The 25393-nt window shown below is 40.9% G+C and overlaps 1 protein-coding gene across 1 annotated transcript in view; it reads left to right on the top strand.

Moving 5' to 3' along the window:
• Positions 1–25393, top strand: part of ANO7 (anoctamin 7) — a 1683969-nt gene that overhangs the window by 769915 nt on the left and 888661 nt on the right. Inside the window, exon 9 of the mRNA XM_044070329.1 lies at positions 5661–5826. Coding sequence (XP_043926264.1) covers positions 5661–5826 — 166 coding nt within the window. The remainder of the gene's footprint in view (positions 1–5660; positions 5827–25393) is intronic.

Genomic DNA, 25393 nt, shown 5'->3' with positions numbered 1-25393 from the left:
CATATATGTGACCATTAGAAAATGTATTTCATGGTTCTGAGATGAGTGTAACTCGGTCTGATGATGTTTCATGGTTTGGGAAGAAAGCACTTACCAGTTACAAGTGTTTTTATTTTCTTGCGTGAATTAAAGTTGGATTTTAAAGTTTATATATTTTTTCCTTTGACCTTTTTTTGTGTTTTTGTTTTAGTATTTTATGCAGGTTGAGTGTATTTTGAGGCTTTTTATTTAATGATATATATATATATATATATATATATATATATATATATATATATATATATATATACACACACACATATATATATTAAAATATATATATATATATATATATATATATATATATATATATATATATATATATAAGCATTACAAAATCCTGAAAGCCCAAAATCTTGAAACCAAAATCTTGAAAGTTCAAAATACTGAAAACTCAAAATACTGAATCTCATAATACTGAAAACACATAGGATACCAACACTTACAATATTCCACCACAAGTACATACAGAAACATATTACCCTTCAACTATAAGCAGTGGGGGAAATGCAATCTTTGCATTGATATATTTAAGTAGCAGTGGGTGTGGGGGGCACATCCCCCTACATGGGGGTTGCAGGGGTGCTTGCCCCCTGCAAATTTTTATATTTTTATTCTTACCTTTAGCATTTACCTTGTGAGTCCTTTCCCTAATGTGTTCTTTTAGGAGTTTTTTAGGAGTATTTTAGATGTATTTTACAGATATGGCAATGTTGATTTCATTAGATGAGCATTTAAAATATTTAAAATATTAAATTCATATAATTTTTACAACTTTTATAATTGTTCCTGGATTTCACGGAACATACCTATATACATATTTTTAACATATATGTTTTAATATTTTTTAATGTTTTAATTTCAAAAGTTGCTTCCTTGGAGATTTGTACTTTTTGGTCCACTTATTCTGAATATATGCATTCAACCACATTTAATGTTTAACAGTTTTTAATAGTAGTTCTTGTTTTCATACACCTTATAGCACTTTACAGGTATTTTCATATATATCTGTAGCATGTATTTTTATGTATTATGTGTGAGGCATATGCTTTTACTTTTACTTTGGTTGACAATTGATGTACTGACATGGACCCACATTCATTTGATGAGTGCACTTTAAAGCCTAATGGATTAATTTAGTCATGAGGTTGTGTCACTTATTTAAGGGTCTGGGACTTCCCCTTTTTTGTCTGAAGAAGTTTTACTCAGTGTAGCAAAACGAAAGCGCTAACTTTACTTCAATAAATTATTTTCCTGGTGGATTAAGTTCGAGCCTGCAACGTTTATTTGGATTTACAGAGAAAGAGTAACAGAGAAGGAAATCCTAAATGAAAAACCTGCTCTGGTAGAGTTTTTAGTTGAAGCTAAAAGAGAAGCTAGTGTTAAAAACAGATAATTAGTAATGGGTATAAAATGCTGCATGATAGCTATAAGAATCAGTCAAAGGAGGTTAGAAAAGACTGAGAAGGGGGGACTGGGAAAGCAATTTTCAATTTGACAATGAGAGGGCGTATGTATGAGTGCCAACTTAGTATGCAACAAAATCAAGAAGGTTTAGGATTTTTGCTTGGAAATGTTTGTAAAGATAATTTTGTACCCTAAGCAGACTTCAAAAGAATTTTTGTCAGGTAGATAGCGAACATCTGAGGCGTGATGGGAAAGAACGATATAAATGGGAGCATGTATTTTGGGAGTGTAATGAGATAGCAGATTTTAAAAATTCCATGGAGAGTACTCTGTCAGAAATATTGAGTGAACAAATGACTATAGCTTAGGAAATTATTATTTGAGCTGGGACATAGGATCAGAATTGCCTGGACATAATTTAATTCTGTTGTCTGTCAAAAGAGCAACAACTAAAAAATGGAAATCAAAATGTAAACCTGACCTAAGTCTGTATTTGAAGTATTTAATTTTAAAAAAGAGATAAAAGAACTGAAAGAGGCGTCTTTGAAAATGAAGGAGCAAGTTATATAGAAATAAATGGAAAATGTGAAAGTAATACATGCAGAATAATGTTCAGAAGAAGTGAGGTGAAGGCAGAAATTTAGCAAATTATGTAATGTCGGACTGATTATAGTTATAAAGGCAGACATTGTTGATATTATGCAACTTAAAAGATTTTGATTGCTCTGCATGCTCTGGAGGTTTTGGTCCTGGGCCTCCACTGAAAAGGGCCCTTTGCCAGACTTCCCCAGTCAATATATGTAAATAAAATATAATGTGTTTAAAAGGAAAAAAATGTTAATATGGCTTGTTTTCTTTTCTGTTAATGTATACTTGCCTATATTTTATGTGATAATTCAATAAAGGTATTTAAAAAACAGGCCCACTCAGAGCTCACAAAAAAATGTTCAGGCTAAGCAAAGAAAAAAGCTATTTTGTATGCATATTATCAAAGTAGTCCTTTTAAACTGTAGCAAAGTGCTGCTCTGTTGTCACAATATTGCTCATTGCTACAATTCTTAACATTCATTCATTCATAGGCTGTCATTTTGCACAACAGTGATTGTGATGGGGTCACTTAAATGCCTACTGAAAATGAATTGCTTGCAGCACCTCTTCAAAAGTTCCAATTGTGTGCCTAACAGCTAGCACCGAAGGTAGCTACCCCTTTTGCCCTTCTGTCCCTATACTTCTGAGGGGTCTATATTAGATATTCGAACGTTTAAAAGTTCGAATCAGTAAAGAACAAACTTTAGTGATCAAACTTTTAAAAGTTTGAATATCTATAAAAACAATATTAAAAAAAAAGAAAAAGTAATGGGTTTAAGTACAGGGGGCAAGCCCCCAGGCATCCCCCACACCCCCGCTTCTTAAATATACCAACTCCAAGATTGAACTTCAGTGCGCTACAGTGCGGAAATGGAGAATTTCCCATTTCCTACACTATAGCGTGGTCTTGGAGTTGGTATATTTAAATAGCGGGGTGTGGGGGGTTCAGGGGGGGCTTGGCCCACTGCTTACACTCTTTAGTTTTTCTTTTTTTTTTTATTTTGTTTTTTTTTTTTAATTTTTATATATATTCGAACTTTTAAAATTCGATCACTAAAGTTCATTCTTTAGTGATTCGAACTTTTAAATGTTCAAGTATCTAATATAGACCCCTTCTGAGTGCATATTCCTGTGTGTAGCATGTGTTTGCATATGCAGTTTGCACACTTGTACACAAATGGCAATGCTCTAGTACTCTGGGTCTGTTGTGGCAAAAAATATATATATATATATATATATATATATATATATATATATGTGGGTCTATGACATTTCGCCGAAAATTCTGACATAGGGTCCAAATCGCCGAAAATCCATTTTGCCGAAAATAGTACTGACAGTGTATATGCCCTTTTTCCCAACTGTAGTGCGATCTCGGAGTGAGAATATTAATGTAGGGGGGTGTGGGGAGCATACTCAGGTTATAAACTACTTACCCTTTTAATAGGGACTGGACAATATAAAACAATACTAGACAATATTAAACTGTACTGGGTGAGGGGCTATGCCCCCCCACACCCCCCGTTGTGGGGGGCTGTGCCCACCATACCCCCCACTTTAATATTCTCACTCCGAGATCGCACTACAGTTGGGGTAAAGGGCATATACACTGTCAGTAGTATTTTCGGTGAAATGGATTTTCTGCGATTTGGACCCTATGACAGAATTTTCGGCGAAATGACACTGAACCATATATATATATATATATATATATATATATATATATATATATATATATATATATATATATAAATATACACACATGTATGTATTGTAGCTGTTGGGGTAAGTGACCCATTATATTTTATCTATGTTATTTTATGCACAATAGTGCCTCTGGAATTATTCACTACCTGGTAATTCACTAAGCTACCATGGGCATTTGCCCCTTGTATATCCTTTTGCCTGTTCTTCACATTTCAGCAGAATGCATTGGTAAGCAAGCTGTGCATAAGAATTCAATCAACTGTCTCCCTTACCACTGTGGACTATTATTGTGAATATGGCTGCCCAAAAGTAAATAAATAAATGACATGTAGCAGAGCTGAATAAGTCCATGTTTGTATTCATTATAGAAAAGGAAAACATTAACTCAGCAATATTTTAACCAATCATATCTTTAATTTCTTTATGTAGATGAATAAATGAATTCCTTGATTCTTACATGTTACTTTCTTAAGTGTGTAATTTGAAAAAAAAAACAATTTATGGTTTTGGTAAAGTATTGTCAGAACTTATATGGTAATTTTAATTATCAGATTTGGCTGTATGTAATATTTGTAATGCACTACTGTTCTGTTTGCCTTTTTACTATGTTTGTGAATATAGTCTGGAAATTAAATTTGGATGAACTAAACTGAACTGAATTTTCAGGAAACTGATGTCATTGTTCATCGTTTTTTGCTTTTACTGATTAAGTTTATTAATGCCTTCTTTATTCTAAGGTAAATGATAATAAAACATCTGATGAATTTAATGATTGTGAATGTGTGTTATTCTTGGCGCTTCCTGACTCATGGCACATATGCTTGCGGGTAAGATCTTCATTGTTCTGAGAGTAATATAAATGAAACTGCAAATCACCTGAAAAAACACACTGCCAAAAAGCTCCATTGGCACAGAGGTGTAAACAACCACAGCTTGATTAGTGAGAGTCTCATGCACCTTGTAGAGATTTTAAAGGGGTGGAGAAAAATAAAAAGGCTTAGTCTGTTCACCTGTTTTTAAGGAAAGGTGGCATGTGTGCCCAGGGAATATTCTCTGTGGTTGAATCCCTGTTGTAGACTGGACATCACATGGGGTACTTATCTTCAGGGCAGGCAGGACCAACTGATCACAGCATATACAGAAAGATGAACATCCATCTCAAAGGCTTGGTGCTCACCACCACCTTGGTTGCTAATTGGAATGTGCAAGGGAGTTAGGGCTTAAGCAGAAAAAAATAGTCTTCATCACAAATGCCAGTACCTCTCCCAATATGATTGGCATTTGACCTCAGAGAATGAATGAAGCATAAGATTCTTGCCCAGTGAACAAAAGCCAGTAGTGTGGCTGAGGGAGAGAAACATGATGATCATATATGACCATGGCAAAAAAGAGACATAGAAATATAACAGAATACAAAATTATGACACAAGATGGATGTTTTTCATGAACTACAGGGGATATTATTTTTTCATAGAAAGTATGGTAAATAACTAGAACAGATTTCTAAAAATGTTGTAGGGTCAACAACTATGACAGAATTCAAAATGCAAGCTGCAAAACTGATTTAAATGTTGTGATGATGAAACATGATATTTTGGAGGTGAGATACATATACAGTATCTATCACACAAACACATGGGCACACACATGCGCTTCCATACACACACACACACACACACACACACACACACACACACACACACACACACACACACACACACACACACAAACATGCACATTACTGTCTCTTTGATGTACAGAATGTATACTTAAAGGGGATGTATTTGTTATTACTAGCTAGCAACATTAGCTTCAAGAAAACATGGTAATAGAGTGAGTCTTTTTCTTGGACAGGAGCTTATCATTGGTCTAAGTCATGACATTAGTGAGATTAATGTATTTTTTTCCTCCCATCCCAGGGTTCCTTTGAGTCTGACTATCACATTTCATCACCAGATAACCTGAGTCTTAGACAGCTGTTGTACCATTACTGGGCTCGCTGGAGAAAATGGTACAAATACCAACCAATGGACCACATCCGCGAGTACTTTGGAGAGAAGATTGCTCTGTACTTTGCATGGCTAGGTAGGTACTGAGCTTCGGGAATATGTGAAAAGAAGTGCGGGGGGTAGTTGAATTTATCTTTTTTATGTGAATTGTTATCTTGCATATGCTTTTTCTTGGCCAGTTCCTGTCCAAACAATCCACTATCTAAAGGACTCGTACATGTTTAAGCTGGTATTTGTGAAGAAAGTACAGTTGTGTAAAATGTTACCATAACATAGATGTCTTTCTCTTACTGCTGGAGTATTCTTCATAGAAAGGATGCCTTGCCCAGGATAGCCTGACACTTGGCCAGTATGAAAAAACCTAAAAAAATATTGTATGTGCTGTATGTCACATTTGTTCTCCCTGCACAGAATGTAGGGTGTATGTAAAAGGAATTTACAAACGGAAATACCTAGAACTGAATTGGCCTAGAAAAGCACAATCGCCATAGGACAAAGGAGTCTGTGCACATCCAGAAGGAAGAAATGCAGAACAAACAAAAGAGGGTTGGAGGGAGGGAGGGAGCGAATACTGCAACAGTAAAGAGAAGGACATCATACCTGGTCATGTGGGTCTAGCCATAAAGGCTAAAGTAGAAGCAGTATAAACTTTTTTGCCAATCCTCTCTATTGCCCTACTATCCTTATCAAAAGGCAAAAGTTTGGAAGAGGGCAAAAGTTTAGAAGGCTTGTCAGAAGAGACTGACACCACAGCAGGATCAGCAGAAGGACATTTATATAAAAATAGACAATTCTCAGAAACCTTATAGAACCTGTCAGGTTTCTTAGGAGCAGGAGGCTGAGAATCAGGAAACTTGAAGGCAGCAATGAAAGTTTCTAACTAGACAGCCAACACAGGAGGAACCGCCAATGGTTTAAGAGTATCCACCTGAAGCAACTCATAATGTCTTCTCTGAATATCAGACACTTGAGAAGAATCCCACTTTAAGAATTCCATCATCCTAGCAATTGTGTCCCCAAAGGACAATTCCTCGAAAGGAGACCCAGGGGCTAACAGACTCCTCTGTATTAGAACCATAAGCCAAACGTGAAGGTATCTGTGAAGAATAGGACAGAGACCCCTCAATGGACAGTGAACCTTATCCAAGGAATCTGGTTCCCTAAGCCATTTAGAAGGAGCAGAGGTCCAAGAGGAGTGGACACTGAAATCCATGTAGGAAGCTTTAGGGCCATTAAGGTAGAAAACTAGCTCTGAGTAAACTCTTGCCATTCCTTTTGAGGATCCATAAGAAAGACAGAAACATGCTTCAGTTTTTGTCTTTTCTTATAAGGGACATCAGCCCTAACAAATACTAGAGGTTCCAACCCTTGGTGAGATTCAAAAAGAGGACCTGGAACTTCCTCCCTGACCAGTATCTACAGAATCCCTCTAGGACACTCCGAGATAATCAACTGCAGTTCCCCCTCGACATCCGGAGCAGATGATTGCAAAGCCTCAGAGGACATGCAAAATGACTGATCTATGCCAGCCTCCAGTGGGGTCCTGGCATTATTTAATAAATAATCTACAAAGGACGTTTCTTGGCCTTCATTCAGCTCTGTTGGTTTGCTCACATTTTTTTTTTCTTATTTGGACTAATTTGTTTGTGAGCTACCTTTAGCAGGAGTGGGTGCTGTTTGTTTTGCTTCTTACCTAGAGGGAGTATCTCTGGGTTAAAGGATTATGCTGTAGTACCCTGGTCTAAATGTTTAAGCCATTGGTTTCTAAGATAAATGGCCAGGGAAGACAAATGGCTTCTGAGTGTCTTAAGCATGAATGCCTTACAGATATTACAAGAGGTATGGTTGTGAGAGGTGCCCAAACAAAAAAGGCACTGTTTATGACTATCCTTATGGGGAATCTGCCTCCCACACTAACATTTTCCTTTCTTGGATGACATGAACTCTAGGTAGTAAAGTAAAATACAAGAAAAAAAAATCAATGTGACACATATGGTGTTGCTAAATATTCAGTACAGCAATAAGGCATTCAGACCAATTGGCAAAAATAGTGTTCAAACTGATGGCAAAAGATATTCTAGGTAGTTGCATCCATACATCCTTTTTTATGCCCTACATTCTATTCAGGGAGCATAAATGTGATGTAAGGTGCATACAAGATTTTTTTAGGCTTTTTCAGACTGGCCGAACATCAGGTTGCCTTGGGTGGGACATCCCTTCTATGAAGAATACTGCAACAGTGATATAGAAGGATATTGCTGGTCGTATCTGGTGGTTATCCCACACCTGCAGAAAGAAACACAACAGTAGCATGATTTCAGTGCAGTAAGTGGCTAATTCTTAGCTATTACTGATTTAATGGCTCCTTAGAAACTCAACTGCCCCATACTCTCCTATATTGAGCTCAAATCTTCCAGTTTTCAGTTTAGAGTTTATGGTTATTTTGATTTTTTTCTGTAGTTAAGTACCAATTTACTTTTTGAGAAATTGGCCAGGATCCCCAAAAATGCACAGTGCACCGCCGGTAATTTGCTATTTAAGTAAATATAATCAGATCATTCCTCTCAACTGTCCAGATTTTTACAGTGTCAAGATTTTTGCCTCACATTTTTGCTCTGCTCCTCGTAAAACTTGCAGTTTTCTGGCAAATCAATGAGAACTGAATGTATTAAATAATGACAGACATTTAAGTTTCAGACTTTATATCATTCAGAAAAATGCATGGTAACACAAGACCTTTTATTCTAGAAATTTTCTAAGTTTAAACAAGCAATATTTAAAATTTGTCCCTATTTTTTGGGGTTTTGTCCCCCTCTTATTTTGGCATTTTCCAGATTTCTGTGCTAAGAGGTTGAGAGGTATGAATCAGATTAGTGATAGATGATCTGATGTTGTCAATCTTCACCCAATCCTTGGGGGTTCAGTTCCGAACCATGGAACCAACTCGGCCATATCTTCCAGCTCATACTTTCCAAACTCTTGAGCCAGGCACTACCCATAATGCTCATCACAGAGATTACCTCAGATCTCATTTGCTGCTTCGCAGACCATATGCGTCAGTTTCCTTCTCTCGAGCCTTTGCTTTTTCAGTGAGTGATTGTTCATTTTTTTTCTTAACTACTTTTATTTCTTAATACAATTCTTCCATTTCCTTCACACTATCTACCCACTGCTCTTAGCCTATTTCTTAACTTCTTTTGTTTCCTTTCTTCCTACCATTGGTAGAACTTACGTACCATTGCTGGTGCTTCTTTCCATTACCTCTGGGTATTCTAATTACCATTGCTGGTATTTTTCTGTAATCTCTTTCTTTCCTTCTATTTAAAATAAATAAACCTTAACTCTCTTCTATTTCTTGTGTCTCAACTTTAGTGACATTTTTTGTCTGTTGATCTAAAATGTCCGATCAAACGCAGACTTCACCTGCTAAGTCTAGTAAAGGCACCTCAGGTTTTAAGAGGGGACAAAAGTGTGAAGGCAAGATGCCAAATTCTGATAACCACTCTCTATGTGTATACTGTCTGGGAAAAATACACTTACAAGAGGACTGTTCAATATGTCACAGGTTCTCCACTCGAACCCTGACTGAAAGAAAAAGTAAGTTGATTCTGAAAGGACTGCTTAAATCTAACTTTGAAGAGGCCTTATCTCAGCCTAGACCTGAGACTAGCACTTCCTCCTCATCTTCCTCTTCTTTGAGGAAAAGGATTTTGTCGGCTCCAAGTTCTTTGCAACTGACAAAGAAATTACCAAAATCATCCTCAGTACTGAAGAGCTCATCTGCACTGGAGGAATTACCAGCATCCAAAACCAAACGTTCCTCTGAACCGAAAACAACTTTTGCTGCTTCGACATCGAATTGGCACCGACCAATTCCTTGGTGCCGAAGCTACCTCAATTACCATGAACACAATATTCACCATCCATCGACCCATTCAAGGATACGCCACCCAGTCCCTTCTTCGAAGTGAGAACTCTGAGATCTCCCTCTGTATTCTCCATCTGATCTACTAAGAGCATGTCTGAGGTCGACATATTGAGACTGGCGGACCAGCTCCTTATGGCTAGGGGGTTACCCTTGATTCCTAGCCATGCTGGCCTTGGAGCAAGCCTAGCTATAACCCCCCCATATCCTCCTCCAACTCCAGCCGAGACTTTGGAACCCTCGGTTCCGACTCCACCAGCATCGACTGCTTCGGTACTGGTAGCTTCCTTGTCTCCAGTTCCAAAAGTTGTCTTGAGTTCCTCCAAGCCCTTGGCACTGTAGATCTCCTTGGGTTGTGATTCTCTGGTTGGGTTCAAGGGGCTTGTATCAATTTCTTTTTATTCGGAACCGTCCATGTCACTCAGTACCTCGACCTTTCAATTTGATTTCAGGGTTCCCATCCCTCTATGGGGGTGGGGGGGTGGGGGCAGACTTTAGGATAACGGAGAAGGCATTGTCCATTGGAGACTCCCAGTCTTTGCTATCCCTGTCGGGACAGATTTCTACCTGCTCTAGGCCCAAGCTACCATCAGTCTCACCCCCGGGACAGAGGGCACAAAAGTCCCAGGTGACTCCCACTTTAGTGTTCTCTTCTTCAGATACTTCCCCAGATCATCCCCCCGAGGAAGTCTCTGCAAAGAAGAAGTGCAAGAGGAAGCACCTGGACTCCCTGGAAGAGTCCTTCACAGAAGATACTGATTTTGATGAAGGTGAAGTTCCCCCACATCACCCTCTGGTGATGTTTCCTTTGGGGACATCCTGAAAATCCTGAAACAGAGGGGTGGCTGGTCCTCCATTCGACCTTCCTTTTTGTGCCCAACACTCCACTTCTTAGATCTCTATGCCCACTGATGATCTCATTAAACTGATTGCTCAGTGAGCATGGAAGATGCCCGAGTCCATAGAGCCAATCCCCAGGAGACCTGACCAATATTATCAGTACCTAAAGATGAACCACATTGGTCTAAAGGGATTCCTGTCAATGCCATGTTAAGTAGCTGCCACCAAAAAGGGACTCACTGAAGAGAGTTCGGCTATCCATCTTCCTAACAAGGGTCTAGGACGTTGGATAGATTTCGGAAGTATGTTTATGCTTCAATGACCTTTGCTCTAAGGTCCTTGAATTATATGACACACTTTACCAGATTACAGAGAGATTTGATTAAAAACCTTTCAAATACTCTCTCAGGAGCAGTGGCTGAAGAGGTCCATGACAAAGTTTCCTCGCAGTTTGCATCCCTAGATGCTATCTCCAACTCGTCCATGAGACTCATTGCTCATGCACCCGAAGGGAAGACCAAGGCAGTGGGTTCAGGCATAGCCATCAGAAGGCACTCCTGGATGCACTTGTTTGACTTTGTAGTGCCATTCAAAGTGTCATTCATCAATGCCCCTTTTGACGGATCCAGCCTTTTTGGCCCAAAGGTTAAGGACACTCTAGCCAGATGTGAGAAAGATGGTAAGACCCTATCTGCCATAGGCATATGTTTCTCCACTCCTCAGAGGCCTTTTTCTAGGAACCAAAGAAGTGGGAAACTATGGGTTAAAAAATCCAAAGGGCCTTTCCAAGACTTAGGAGGTTATGAGAAGGAAGCAATGGAATATGCCACTCTAGGGTCGGAAATGAACCACAGAATCATGGGTCCAGAGAATCCTTCTCTGGAACTTCCTATCAGTATCCCTGACTAGGTGCTCAATTGCCATGGTCTGGAGGCAGTTAGGGGTCAATTATCCCTGCACCTACCTGCCTAGCAATTAATAACTTTAGACAAATGGGTACAGGGAATAATATCCAGAGGTTATCAAATTTCACTATCTGTACATCCCAAACCCCAGAAAAAACTCCCAGATGTCCCACCTAATCAAAGGGAAGCAGCAGTCTTAGAAATTCAAAAACTGCTCAAAAAAGAGTCATCCAAAAAGTCCCACCAGACCAAATAGGATCTGGTGTTTACTCAAGATTATTTTTAGTGACCAAAAAAATAGGGGACTGGAGACCCACTTTGGATCCCAGCCACTTCAACAAGGCAGTTCAGCAAACCAAATTCCAGATGGTCTTGGTACAACCCATCCTTCCTTTTTTGGAAAATGGGAACTGGATGTGCCCTATAGACCTCCAAGATGCTTATTACCACATAAAAATAGAAAAAAGCTCCAGGAGGTTTCTATGCTTCCGGCTAGGATCCAGTCATTTCTAGTTTGGAGCACTGCTTTTTGGTCTCACCGCAGCCCCCAGGGTTCACCAAATGCATGGCAGTGGTTGCAGCTCACCTCAGACTGCAAGGTTTTCGAGTCTTTCCATATCTCGACAACTGGCTCCTCACCCGCTATCACCAGGCGTCTTTTAGAATAGGCAAGAGATTACACCGTAAATATTTGTACATCTCTAGACATAACAATAAATTTCGCAAAGTCCTACCTTCAGCCTTCTCAGCAACTGGATTTCATTGGTACTCATTTGGATACTATCTCAGGGATTGCTTCTCTCCATCCAGAAAGACTACAAAGTATCAGAGTCCAAGTCAGACAAATTCTCCCGAACAACAGAGTTCCAGTGAAATATGTCCTTCAAACCTTAGGCTCTATGGCTGCTTCAATCACTCTGATCCCTCTAGCGAGGTTTCATATGTGAATACTGCAGTGGTTACTAGGAAACCAATGGTCTCTGATACATCAACCAATGTCTCATCTAGTCTTGATTACCAACCATTGCAAACAGGATCTCAAATGGTGGCTTCACTCTGACCAGATTCTCTTGGGCCGGCCATTCATATTTCCTCAGCCCCAAGCCATAGTGACCATGCATGCTTCCCAGACAGGGTGGGGAGAGCATTATCTGGGAAAGACAGTCCAAGTCACATAGTCCCAATTGAAGGCCAATTTGCACATCAGTGTTCTGGAAATGAGGGCAGTGCTGTTAGCATTGCAAGGATTCCAAGATGTCCTTCCTCTCGGGACAGTAGCAATTTAGACAGACAACATGTCAGTAGTCTGGCATATAAACAAACAAGGGGGAACCAAATCTTACCCACTATGTCAGAAAACACTCAGAGTTTGGCAATGGGCAATTTCTTCCAACCACTTTCTGATAGCAATGCACACTCTGGGAAGTTCCAGCATGATAGTGGATAAATTGAGCAGGACTGTTGTAATACCTCACGAGTGGTCTCTCAATCCTGTAGTGGCGAACAAGATTTTTTGCCATTGGGGCCAACCTTGCTGTGACCTTTTTGCCTCTCCTCTGGACAACAAGTGCAGAAGTTACTTTGCCTTAATCCCCCCCCCCCGGGGGAGTCACCCAGAGATGCTCTCCTCCATGATTGGCCTCCCTGTCTGCTGTATGCCTTTTCTCCAACTCCCCTCATATCACAGTTCCTAAAGAAAGTCAAAAGGATAGAAAGTTCAGTAATCCTCATTGCCCCCTTCTGGCCTTGACAAGTTTGGTTTTCCTTCCTTTGGCCTCATCTAATATGGAAACCATGGATTTTGGACCCAGTTCCAGATCTGCTGGCTCATCCAGAGGGCATGGTTCATCCAAGTCTCCAACATATCAAGCTCACTGCATGGCTTCTCCAATTCCAATGATTGCCGGGCATCCTTTTCTTTCTTCCCCTGTCCGATGTATTATTATTGCTCATCACAAGCCTTCTACTAGAAAACTGTATCAAGGAAAATGGGAAAAAAATTCTAAATGGGCCTTGAATAAAGGAATGGACCCTTATACCAGCCCAATTCATGAAGTTCTGGATTTTCTAAACCTACTTTTCCAATCTGGTTGCTCTGCATCTACCATGTAAGTTCATATGGCAGAAATTTCAAATTTCCATTTAGGATTGAACAACTCTTCTCTAATGTCTCACAAACTTAGTAAAGGTTTTTTAAAGGGACTCCTGATATTAAAACCCCCATTTAAAGAACCAACTCCCCCTTGGAATCTGACTATTGTCCTTTAAGCGCTTACTAAGACCCCTTTTGAACCATCAGCATCTTGTGACTTGAAATATTTATCCTGGAAGGCATTATTTTTGGAAACTATTACTTTTGCAAGAAGAGTTTCTGAATTACAGGCCCTATCATGCAAATCACCCTACCTAATTTTTCATAAAGATAGAATGGCACTCAGAACAAATCCATCCTTTTTACCAAAAGTAGTCTCTGAAACCAACATTAATCAGTCACTGCAATTACCAGCCTTTTTCCCTAATTTTTCTAACGAAGGGGAATATGCCCTTCACTTACTAGATGTGCACAGACAGCTACGTTTCTATCTTCACAGAGCTAAGGATTTTAGAAAATCAGATCAGTTATTTGTAGCATTCTGTTCCCTCCACATGGGATTTCACTTGCTAAGCTTACTTTAGCTAAATGACTCAGAGACTGCATCACATTTATCTATCACTCTAAAGGACTTCAACTTCCCAAGTCAGTTCAAGCTCATTCAACAAGAGCTGTGGCAACATCAGGAGTTTTTCATGCCAGAGCTTCTCCAGACATCATATGTGCAGCAGCCACTTGGTCCTCTCATCATATCTTCATCACTTGTTACAAATTAGATCAGGTCTCAAGGGGTCGAGCATCCTTTGGCTCTATGGTGCTTAGGAATATTCTTCCGTGAGATCTCCCAAGGCTAAAATAGCTGGGGATTCTGTTCCACTGTCAAGGAGGTGTTTTAAGGAGGTATGCCTGGCTGTGCTCTCAGAACCTTCCAGAAGATGCCAAAAATAAGATTCTGAATTGTCCCTTGGATAGAGATTTAGTTTTTGAACCTTTGGCTGCAGAGATTGCAGATATTATCAAAAAGTGTGATGAGAGAAGAAAGCTGATTCAGGAATTCTCTCAGATTTTCATCTCTCTTTCAATAAGTTTTCTAAGGAATTCTCTACTCTATCATCTAAGGCAAAAAATAAATAAATAAATAGTCTCAGTAGAATGCTAGCAATCAGACATTTAAAAAGCAATGGCAGGAATGTTCTAAAAAAAAAAAAAGCAGGAACGCTCGTATAAGGGATCTTACTCACTTTCCCACCCCAGCAATCTCTTAATCTTTCCAGAAAGTCTGAATATCCATTTCTGTCTTTGGCAAAAGACTGTTTCAGATAAATAGGTTCTGGAGGTGATCTATGTAGGCTACAATGGCAGTGGGAGGAACTTCCTCCTTTATCAAGGGATTACAAATGATCTCCCAGATCAATCTCTTCTCTTGCCTCCTGTTTTACATGATATGTCTTTTCAGAGGTAATAGAAGCCATTCGTCCTCCTCAGTTAGGGGAAGGATTTTACTGAAGAATGTTGTTAGTACCAAAGAAAGAAAATTCTTGTAGACCAATTCTGAATCTTCCTTTCCTGAACTAGTTTGTAATAGTGCCCAAGTTCAAAATGCTTTCACTTCACAAGCTCTTACCCCTCCTTTCTCATTTGAGTTTTCCAGTAACCTTAGATTTAAAAGATGCATATCATCACAATTCTATTCATCTATTCATCCAGATTTCAATGTTTTGTGTGTGTGTGTGTGTGTGTGTGTGTGTGTGTGTGTGTGTGTGTGTGTGTGTGTGTGTGTGTGTGTGTGTGTGTGTGTGTGTGTGTTTCTGTATCACATTATCAGTTCTCTGCCTTACCCTTTGGGCTATTCACTGATCCAAGGGTGTTCACAAATGTTTCTAGCTTCTGTCATACCCCACTGTAAGCTACATGGTATCCAAATTTTTCCATATTTAGACAAATTGCTTGTTTTTGCAGAGTCTTTTTCAAAGTGTCAGGAATCTTTCGCTTGGGTCAGAGATCTCCTACTCAGGCTGTGACTCCAAGAGAACATTCACACATCCTTTCTGAATCCCTTTTACAGGATTATGTTTCTGGGGTGCCTGTTGGATGTATATTCATCATTCACACTGTCTCAGTGGCACACAGATTCTGTGCCTACACAGCCAACCCACTCTGAAAGCTTTCCAGAGCTCAGAATCCCCTCCTGTGACTGTTTGTGATAGTTTGTCTAAGACCCTCCCATCAGGAAAAACATAAGCCTTGTCACAGAAAACCAGTTATCCAATCTTTAGTGCAAGATGTAGGACTCATAAAATTGAATCTCCTCAGTAGACTGCATTGGTGGATTACAGCTTCTAAACTCAGATAAAATCCCTTTGGGAACTTCTCTTCCTTTTTATTTGTATATATTTTGGTTTTATTTCTGTTCTGAGTTTTATTTAATATAGATATATATCTATATATATATATATATATATATATATATATCTATATATATATATATATATATATATATATATATGTGTGTCTGTGTGTGTTAACTTTTTATTTTAATAAGCTTGTTATTTGCTACTTCTGTTAAGTCCACTAGGAAGTCTAACTTACTAATATATTTTTATACTTAATACTGCTTTTAAGCAGTTATGTTTTTTTTCCTAAAGTGTTTTATTACTTTTACTAGGAAACTGAAGATCTCATATTGTCTTTTCAGTTCATTCATCATGCTTTGGGTTTTGGATCCAACCTTGGGTCTGACATCAGCCATTTTCCAGCCTTAGAATCCATAGCTTAGGCTGCTCACCTTACCAATAATCCTATGCCAACCCCTGCCATACCTCAGATCTTGTTTGCCACTGTATGTGTTCAGGCATGGAATTCATGGCTCAGGCTTTGAAATAAGTGAAGAACCTTTTTTTGTCTACCGTGTCAGTACTTTAGTGCTGTCCCTTTTTATCTTTTGTTCTTTGTTTTTCTTATCTTTCTCTCCCCAAAAAAGTTAGTTGTTTGCTATTGCTTTTCACAGCTGTGTGACCTTCTCTACTACTGCTACCAATGTTTATGTCTGGTATCTTGTATTAATTGTTGATATGCTGCTGTAGTCACACTCATTCCTTAGTCTCATAATTAGTATTTTTCTTCCTTGACCTTTTTCTGTTTATTGTTGTTGTTGCTGTCCTTCTTTCTCCTTGGATATTGCAGATGAACCTAATGGGTTTAAGACGTGTGTCTGTTGTGACTATAAGATGCCCAGCTCAGATTTTCATTGTGAGTGTGTTTATTGTTTGGGGTCTAGTCACTGAGATGGGGATTGTGACATCTGCACTGCTTTTGGACATAGGGCAGTAGTTGAACATTGAAATTAACTGGTCTTCAAATGTCTTATCCCTCCACCTCCTCTGTCATCTGCCTGTGGAGCATCCTCATCCAGAAAGAAGCCTTTGGACAAACACAAAGGAGACAAGGGAGATTAGCAAAAAGAAGAGACCGAAGAGTCTAGGAAATGGTCCCCTCATTGGCTCTCACTTTGGCTTTGGCAGCTAAGGTGTCTAAGGCTTCAGATCTGTCTATTCCACTGGATCTGTCTTCTGCCTCTTTCAGGACTCCCTGTTATAGGTAACCGAGATTTTCTCTAGAGCCAATAGCTTCCAGGCTACATTCTATGTTCTTACAGGAGACACCAGTCAAGAGAGCTTCTAGACCCCCCCCCCCACTAGTCTTCATCCTTCAGGTCTCCCAGAAGTTTATTAGAGGCTGATGTCGACAGAATGATGAGGAAATTCCACAACACTCGAATTCAGTTGAGTGAGTGTTCTTCATGCTTCGCCTTCCATTGTAACCATGAGCTTTGGGCCACCTTCCATCCCTATTGCTACTTCTACTCACATCCATCCCCTGATTTTGGAGACCTCAGATCTGAGACTCCCAGAATTGTCCTCTTTGGATCTGAAGTTATAGGCTTCTTTGACTCCGGTATCTTCTTTGATCCAGCTGGCTCCGATCTAGTCGAGGTAGTCAAAGACGGATGGATCTCAGAGATGAAGCTTCAGTGCTGAATGTGGGGGTAGGGGGTTCAACAATAAGACTTTAGAGACATCTCTTCCTCTTGGAGTTTTGGCACTAGATAGCTCAGCTCTGACCTCGGTCTCAAGGCAAGGTCAAGGAGACGCTGTTGGTCATTCTGGCTCCATAGCTTTGGCTCTGACCAGGATGGTTTGGGGTTCTCCTTCAACATCTGACATCGAAGCCATAGAGAAAGCCATCTCCAAGTCTATTTAAAGGACATCCTTGCTCCCCCTTGGCTCCACTCCCTCCTCAGCTATTGGCGCTGGATCCTGATCCTTCTGTCTCCGTCTCATTTGGACAGCCAGTGCACACTTGCTTTGGGACAGTCCTTGTTCAGGACACCTGTGGTAGCACACATGTAAGAGGAGGCACATTGACTTTCACAGGAGTCTCTCAAGAAACATGAATTTTGATGAAGGGGAGGAGTCCCCCAAATCACCCCTTGAAGAGTTCTCCTTCGGAGATATCCTTGAATTATTAAAACAGAAAAGTGATTGGTCTTCCAATGCCCTTTCTCAGGAGGAATCTGTTTTCCTCAAAGTTTTCGACACTGGCTCAGCTACTTCCTGGATGGTTACCCTGGCTGATTAGATGATTGACTTCATTTCTTATTAGGCATGGAAGGAACCAGATATGGTGGAACCAGTTCTGAAGAAACCTGATAAATACTTAGTAGTCCCTAAAGATCGTGTTTATAGAAGCATGGGCCTAACTGTGAATACAGTAGTGGTAGAGGTAGCCACCAGAGAGGAGCTTGCTAAGGAGAGCTCATCTGTTCACCTTCCTAGACTGATGTAGGAAGTGTGTTTATGCTTCAGCAACTTTTTACTTGTGATCTCGCAATTGCTTGTCACATATGACAAGGTTTCAGAGGAACTTGACTTAGGAACTTTACAAATCCATCTCTGGATCCATGTCTGTGGAAGACAAGAAAACTGTGAATTTGCAACTGGCCACCCTACAATCCCTTTATAATGTAACAGAGAGTATTTCTATTTCCAGAAGCACAGGCATTATGGTATGGAGGTATGCCTGGATGTGCTTATATGATTTTACAGAACCCTTTAACATGTCCTTCATCAATGCTCCCTTTGATGGATCAACACTTTTTGGCCGTAAGATCAAGGGCACTTTCTCCAGAAGTGAGAAGGATGGGAAAACTCCTTCTGCCACGTAGATACAGTTTGCAGCCCCTCAAAGGATCTTTTTCTAGGAATCAGAAATGGCATATGAAAATGTGTTTCTCTAATTCTCAAGGTGTTTCCCAAGTCTCATCTGGAAATAAATCTCCCCTAACACAGAAGAGTGTAATCTAACACTAGACATAGCCCTCATGGCAGAGATGGTCTGCAGAACCAAGGCTTTAGAGATCCATTCACAGAAAAGCCTTATCAGCACTCCTGAAGAATTGCCTGACTTCTGCACTCTGGAGGCAGTCATGGAGTGCTTGCTTATGTCTGCCTGGATGTCCATTACCCAAGATGTCTAGGTGCAGTTGATTGTCAGCAGAGGCTATCATATCCCTTTTTTTACCCACCCCTGAAAACAAAGAAACTCCTCAACATTCCACCCCACCAAAGTAAAGCAGTGGCATTGGAAATAGAAAAACTACTATCAAAAAGAGTCATCTGAAAGGTCCCACCAGATTAATAACGGTTTGGAACTTACTCGCGTTTCTTTTTAGTGCCAAAAAAGAATGGGGACCTCAGGCCAGTCCTTGACTTAAGCTATCTAAATCTATTTGTCAAACACTCAAAGTAGTGAATGGTCACTGTACAGTCCATTCTCCTGTTACTAAGAAAGGATGACTACATATGCTCAACAAACCTGCAGGATGAGTACTATCACATCAAAATAAACAGACAGTCCAGAAGGTTTCTATGCTTCTACCTAGCAGCCAGTCATTTGCAATTTAGGGCCCTGCCCTTTGGTCTCACCAAAAACCCCACAGGTGTGTTCACCAGATGTGTGGCAGCTTATCTCAGACTGCAAACATTCCCAGTTTTCCCCTCTAGGGATGACTGACTCCTCACCGCTTCCAGCAGGCATCTCCTAGTCCATGCCAGGGATTTTTCTCTTTCAGCTTTGCTCCAAACTAGGCATTACAGTAAATTACAACAACTTGCAGCTATCCCCAACACAAGTCATGTAGTCCATAGGCATGCACTCAGACCCTACTTACCAAATAGCAAAGCTGCCACAAGGCAGGTTGTCTGCATTACAGAATCAAGCTGTACAGCTGCTTTCCTTTCAAACCCCTGTGGCCAGCTTCTAGGTTTGATGGCAGTGGCTATCACCCTTGTTCTATTGGCAGGATTCTGTATGAGAGTCTAGCAATGGATGCTGACAGTCCAGTGGTCATTCACATGCCAACCCATGAACTTCCCAGTTCATTGTACCATGTAACTTGGTGGATTCAGTCATTCATAAGATTTCTAATGATCACACCTTTGTTCTTCCTTTGCCCAAGGTCATGGTGATCGCAGATGCTTCCCAGATGCAGGTGGCATTGTATGGAGAAGGTGTTCCAAGTTACTTGGTCCCCCCCCAGAGATCAATCTTCACATCAGTTTCTTGGAGATGAGGGCAGTCCACTTAGTGTTGCAGGCCTTTCAGGATGTCCTCCCTCTCGGGAAGATATTTATTCATACAAACAATATGACAGTGTTCTGGTACATTAACAAATGGGGGGGGGGGGAGTCATTCCTATCCCTTGTGCCGAGAAGCGATAAGAGTGTGGTAGTGAATGATTTCTTCAGGTTGCTTTCTAATAGCAATAGACATTCCAGGAAGGTCCAAAGTCTTAGCAAACAGGTTGAACAGGTCTGTCCTACTACCTAGTGGTCCCTCAACCCAAAAGTGTGAACCAGAGTTTTCATCAGTGGTTCCAACCATGCTGCAGTTCCTTTGCTATTCCCATCAGTGCCAAATGCAGCAGGTTCTTTGCCCTGATCCCTCCAGAGGGGGAGACACTGAGGGGTGCTCCAGTCCATGACTAGTCCTCTGGTTTTATGTGTACCCTCCAACTCCACTAATTCCAAAATTTCTACCGAAAGCTTTTAGACAGAAGAGCTCAGTCATCCTCATTTCCCTGTTCCCTGTGGCCTTATCTGATACACATTCCTTGGATACTGGATCCAGATCCAGATTTCCTGTCTTACCCATCCAGGATGCCTCATCTAGACATTTGAGCCCTCAAGTTGAATGCATGGATCTGATGTCAATTTTCATTTCTTCCTCAACCACTGGGTTCAGATACAATCCACTGATCTGACTCTGCCAGTACTCAAGCTTGTAACCAACTGAAACTCTCAAGTTCCTCCCTACCCATAGTGTACCAACCCCTAACATACCTCAGATCTTGTTTGCCGCTTTTGTGTTTAGATGTAGTCAGCTTTGCTCTTGACCATACTGGCTGGGATAAGTGAATTTGTACTTAAAACTTTTTTCCAATAGATATATATATATATATATATATATATATATATATATATATATATACACACTTGTGTATTCATGTGTACCTTTTTCTTAAAATGTAAATTTTTCTAACTCTCACCTTTACACATTTGTGTGTTCCTTAGTACCATTGTTGGTACTCATTTTCCCCTGTTTCTCCTTTTTCTTCCATGCCCTAACAAACAAAAAAGTATTTTTATCTATATTTATTTATATTTGCTTCTTCTGTTAGTTTAGAAATATGTCTCAGAAAGGATTTTAAAAAAAATGAAAAACAATGTGGCCACAAGCTGCCTTAGCCCGTGTGCTTTCGCGGATAGAAGAAACAAGTTTATATTAAAAGGGTTAATTCCAACTTCTTTTTCATAAGTTGTATCTGGGGCTCAACCACCCCCCAAACATCTTCCAAGGACACTCCTAAAATGTCCATGAAGAAGATGGGTTCTTCTACTCCATCGTCTATGGAGCCTGCTTTCAAAAAATCCAGATTGGATCCAAAGCCATCCAGCTCCAAGATGCCATCGACATCTCCTAGAACATGTTCAGTTCAGGGAACCTAGGCTCCAAAGATTCTTTCTCGGGTCCGATATTTCCCTACATTTGACCCAATTCCTTCAAGACTGCTGTCTCCCTTCCTTGAGAAATGATGGTCCAAGTTGCCATCCATTGCTTCATTTCATTCTTCCAGGAGTCTCACAGAAGCCGGCATGGATAGAATGATGAGGACATTCCTCTAGGCACAAATACAGATGGGGGTTTTCACGGCTCTGACCTCTTCAGGTCAGGAAACCATAGCTAGATCTACCCCTCCGGTCATGGCTCATTCTCTGATCTGACACTTCATTTTGGAGTTCTTGGATCTGAGTTTGCCGGGACCATCTGGTTCAGATCCGAGAGTACTGGTGTTCTTGGATCTGAAGGTTTCTCTAAGCGCTGATGAGTTCAGAGTTGAGTGGCTTTTATAGCCTTAACGTCCTAATTGGATCCAAGGTGTTGGCATTGACTTTGATATTTTTGGATCCATCTCTGACCCTCAGAGCTTCGGCCTGGGCAGCTTGGTCTCTACCTCGGGTGGACTGCCCTTGGGGCAGATGGAGCAGGAGGGACAGAAGCATGCCTTCTCGGTTCCATCGGCTTCCCTCTGCCCAGGATGGTCTTCCTTCAAGGTAGTGGAGACAATAATCTTTGCTTCGAGAGGACAGAGGGTCTCTCCATCCTTGGAGATACCTTCTACTTGTTTTTGTGTCAAGAGCCTCAACAGTCAACTCCACAGGGACAGCCAGTCCAAACCCTCCAGACTACTCAGAAGGGCATTGCCCTCTCTTCTGACACTTCCCCGGAACATCCCACCAAGGAAGTACCCCAGAAGACAAAGTGCAAAAGGAGGCACTTAAATCCCCCTCAGGAATCTATCATGGAAGACACAGATTTCAATTAAGGGAAGGATCCCCCAGATCACCACTCAAAGACGTTTCATTTTGAGACATTCCGGAGCTCCTGAAGCAATGGGAGTAGTTAGTCCTTCCCTGGAGGAATCAGTGTTTCTGGTGGCAGTTGAATCTGGCCTTTCTACCTCCTGGGTAACTCCACCCACTGATGAGCTCACTGATTTTATCTCTCAGTGGGCATGGAAGGAACTTCATGTGGTTGAACCCATCCCCAAGAGACCATACCAAATTCTAGCACCTATGACAGGAAGGGAACAGTGGACTAAGGGAGTGCCTGTAGATGCCATGGTCATAGTGGTGGCCATGAAGCAGGAACTTGTGGAACAAAGTTCCACTGTCCATCCCCTAATAGAGAGTCCAGGGCTTTGGAGAGGTTCAGGAAGCATGTCTATGCTTCAGTGACCTTTGCTCTTAGGTCACTGACATATCTGGTACATTTTATAAGATTACAAAGAGATTTGATTAAGGAATTGTCAAATTCTCTTTTAGGGTCCATTACTGCAGAGACTCATGCTACAGTAGCTTCACAGCCGGCAACCCTTCAATCCATCTCAAACTCATTTATGAGACTCATATTTTTTGCAGCTGAGGGTACCTCAAGGGTGTAGGGTTCAGGCATCTCAATAAGGAGACATGCCTGGATGCACTTGGTTGATTTTACAGAGCCCTTTAAGTCTTCTTTCATCAATGCTTCTTTTGATGGATCATCCTTATTTGGCCAAAAAGTGAAGGACACACTCTCCAGGTGCGAGAAGGATGGAATGACTCTCTACATTTTGTCACCCCCACAGGACCTTTTTTAGGAACCAATCTGGGGGACAAAAGATGTGGTTCAAAAAACCTCAGATTCTTTCCAATATCCACATGGAGATGGTTCATCCAGAGGCAAAGGGGGGAACAATAATGGAAGATGCTGCCCATGAGGCAGAAGTGGTCTGCAAAACCAAGAGTCAGAAGATTCCTTCTCTGACGGACCCTACCAACTCTCTTGAAAGGAGGCCCAATTGTTCCCCTCAGGAGGCAATCAGAGGTCGCATATCCTTGCACCAGAGAGCCTGGCTAGATATCACAAAAGACACTTGGGTGCAGAATATTATTTTCAGAGGTTATATAATTCCCTTTTCCTTTCCACCTCCATCCTCACAAAGTTTCCCAATCTTCCACCCAATCAGAGGAAAGCAGCAGCACTAGAAATACAAAAGCTGCTAGAAAAAGTGTCATCCAAGAAATCCCACCAGATCAGACAGGATCCAGAACTTAAGATTCTTTTTAGTGCTAAAGAAAACATGGGACTGGAGACCAATTCTGTATTTCAGCACCTTGAACAAATCAGTTGGATACTCAAAGTTTTGGATGGTCACATTTCTGTCCATTCTGCCTTTTCTAGGCAAAGACGATTGGATGTGCTTGATAGACCCTCAAGATGTGTACTATCACATAAAAATGAACAGGTGGTCCAGGAGGTTCTTACACTTCCATCTGGGAACCAGTCATTACCAGTTCAGAGTTCTGTCCTTTGGCCTCACCACAGCCCCGAGGGTGTTCACCAAATGCGTGGCAGTGGTGGCAGCTCACTTGGTACTGCAGGGATTCTGGGTGTTTCTGTATTTAGATGACTAGCTCCTTACCACTCTGACCATACATCTACTCATAATAGTAAGAAACCAGGTACACCAAACTTGCTCCCTTCTGGGAATCACAATAAACTACAACTCAGTAGCTTCCATCACAAACACTGGAATTTATAGGAGCACATTGCAATACAGTATCTGTGACAGCCTCAGTTCCCCTGAACAGGATTCAGACTTTGAGAGTCCAAGTCACAAAAATTATTCACAACACCAAAATTTCAGCTCAGCTAATTCTTCAAGCCTTGTGGTCAATGTCAGCAGCCATATTTCTTGTTCCCCTGGCAAGGTATCATATGAGAATTCTCCAGTGGATGCTACCATCCAACAGTCAAATCTTTATGAGAAGATGTCAGTTCAAATAAGGATCACACAGACATGCAAGAAGTACCTTTGACGGTGAATAAGGTCAGAACAGCCTTTACAAGGCCATCCATTCATTCTCCCTCAGCCCAAAGGCATAGTGACCACGGACACTTCCTTTGGAAAACAGTCCAGGGCACTTGGTCCCCTGCAAAGGCCAATTTGCATATAAATGTTCTGGAAATGAGACCAGTGCTCTTAGTTTTGCAGGCTTTTCAGGATACTCTACCTCTAGGAACAATTGTGATCCAAATGGACAATATGGCAGTAGTTTGGTACATCAACAAGCAAGGATGAACCAGGTTGTACCCCTGTGTTGAGAAGCTGTCAGAGTGTGGCAATGGGCAATCTTATCCAACTGCTTTCTGATAGCAACTATCATTCTGGGGAAATCCAATGTGATAGCAGACAAATTGAGAAGGTCCATTTTTCTACCTCACGAGTGATCTCTCAAAAAAAGTGACGGAGGTGATTTTCCATTAATGGGGCCACCCTTACTGCAACCTTTTTGCATCTGCCCTAAAAAACAAATGCAGCAGCTTCTTTGCCCTAATCGTGGGAATCATCAAGGGATGCTCTGCTCTATGATTGGCCCTCTGGTCTGCTCTATGATTATCCAGCAGCACCACTGATTCCCAAATTCCCACTGAAATCTGCAAGGTTGAAGAACAAGGTCATCCTCATTGCACCTTAATGGCCTTGGCAAGTTTAGTTCCCCTTCCTTTGCCCTGTTCCCCTTCCCCTTTGAGTCCAAAGGCCTCATCTAATTTACCCACCTTGGATTCTTGATCCATTTCCAGACCTCCTGTCTTACCAATGGGCATGGTTCACCCGGATATAACAAACCTAAAGCTGACAACAATAATTTCTGCACTTCCATTAATGACCACACAAACTATGCTTTCATCCCCTGTCAATCATATACTTTTGTCTTCC

The sequence above is a fragment of the Protopterus annectens genome, chromosome 4.part1 (genome assembly GCF_019279795.1).
Source record: "Protopterus annectens isolate FY-2018-M chromosome 4.part1, PAN1.0, whole genome shotgun sequence".
Taxonomy (NCBI): Eukaryota; Metazoa; Chordata; order Ceratodontiformes; family Protopteridae; genus Protopterus; species Protopterus annectens.
Note: the sequence above shows the minus strand (reverse complement) of the source record. Positions and strands in the feature narration are given on the sequence as shown.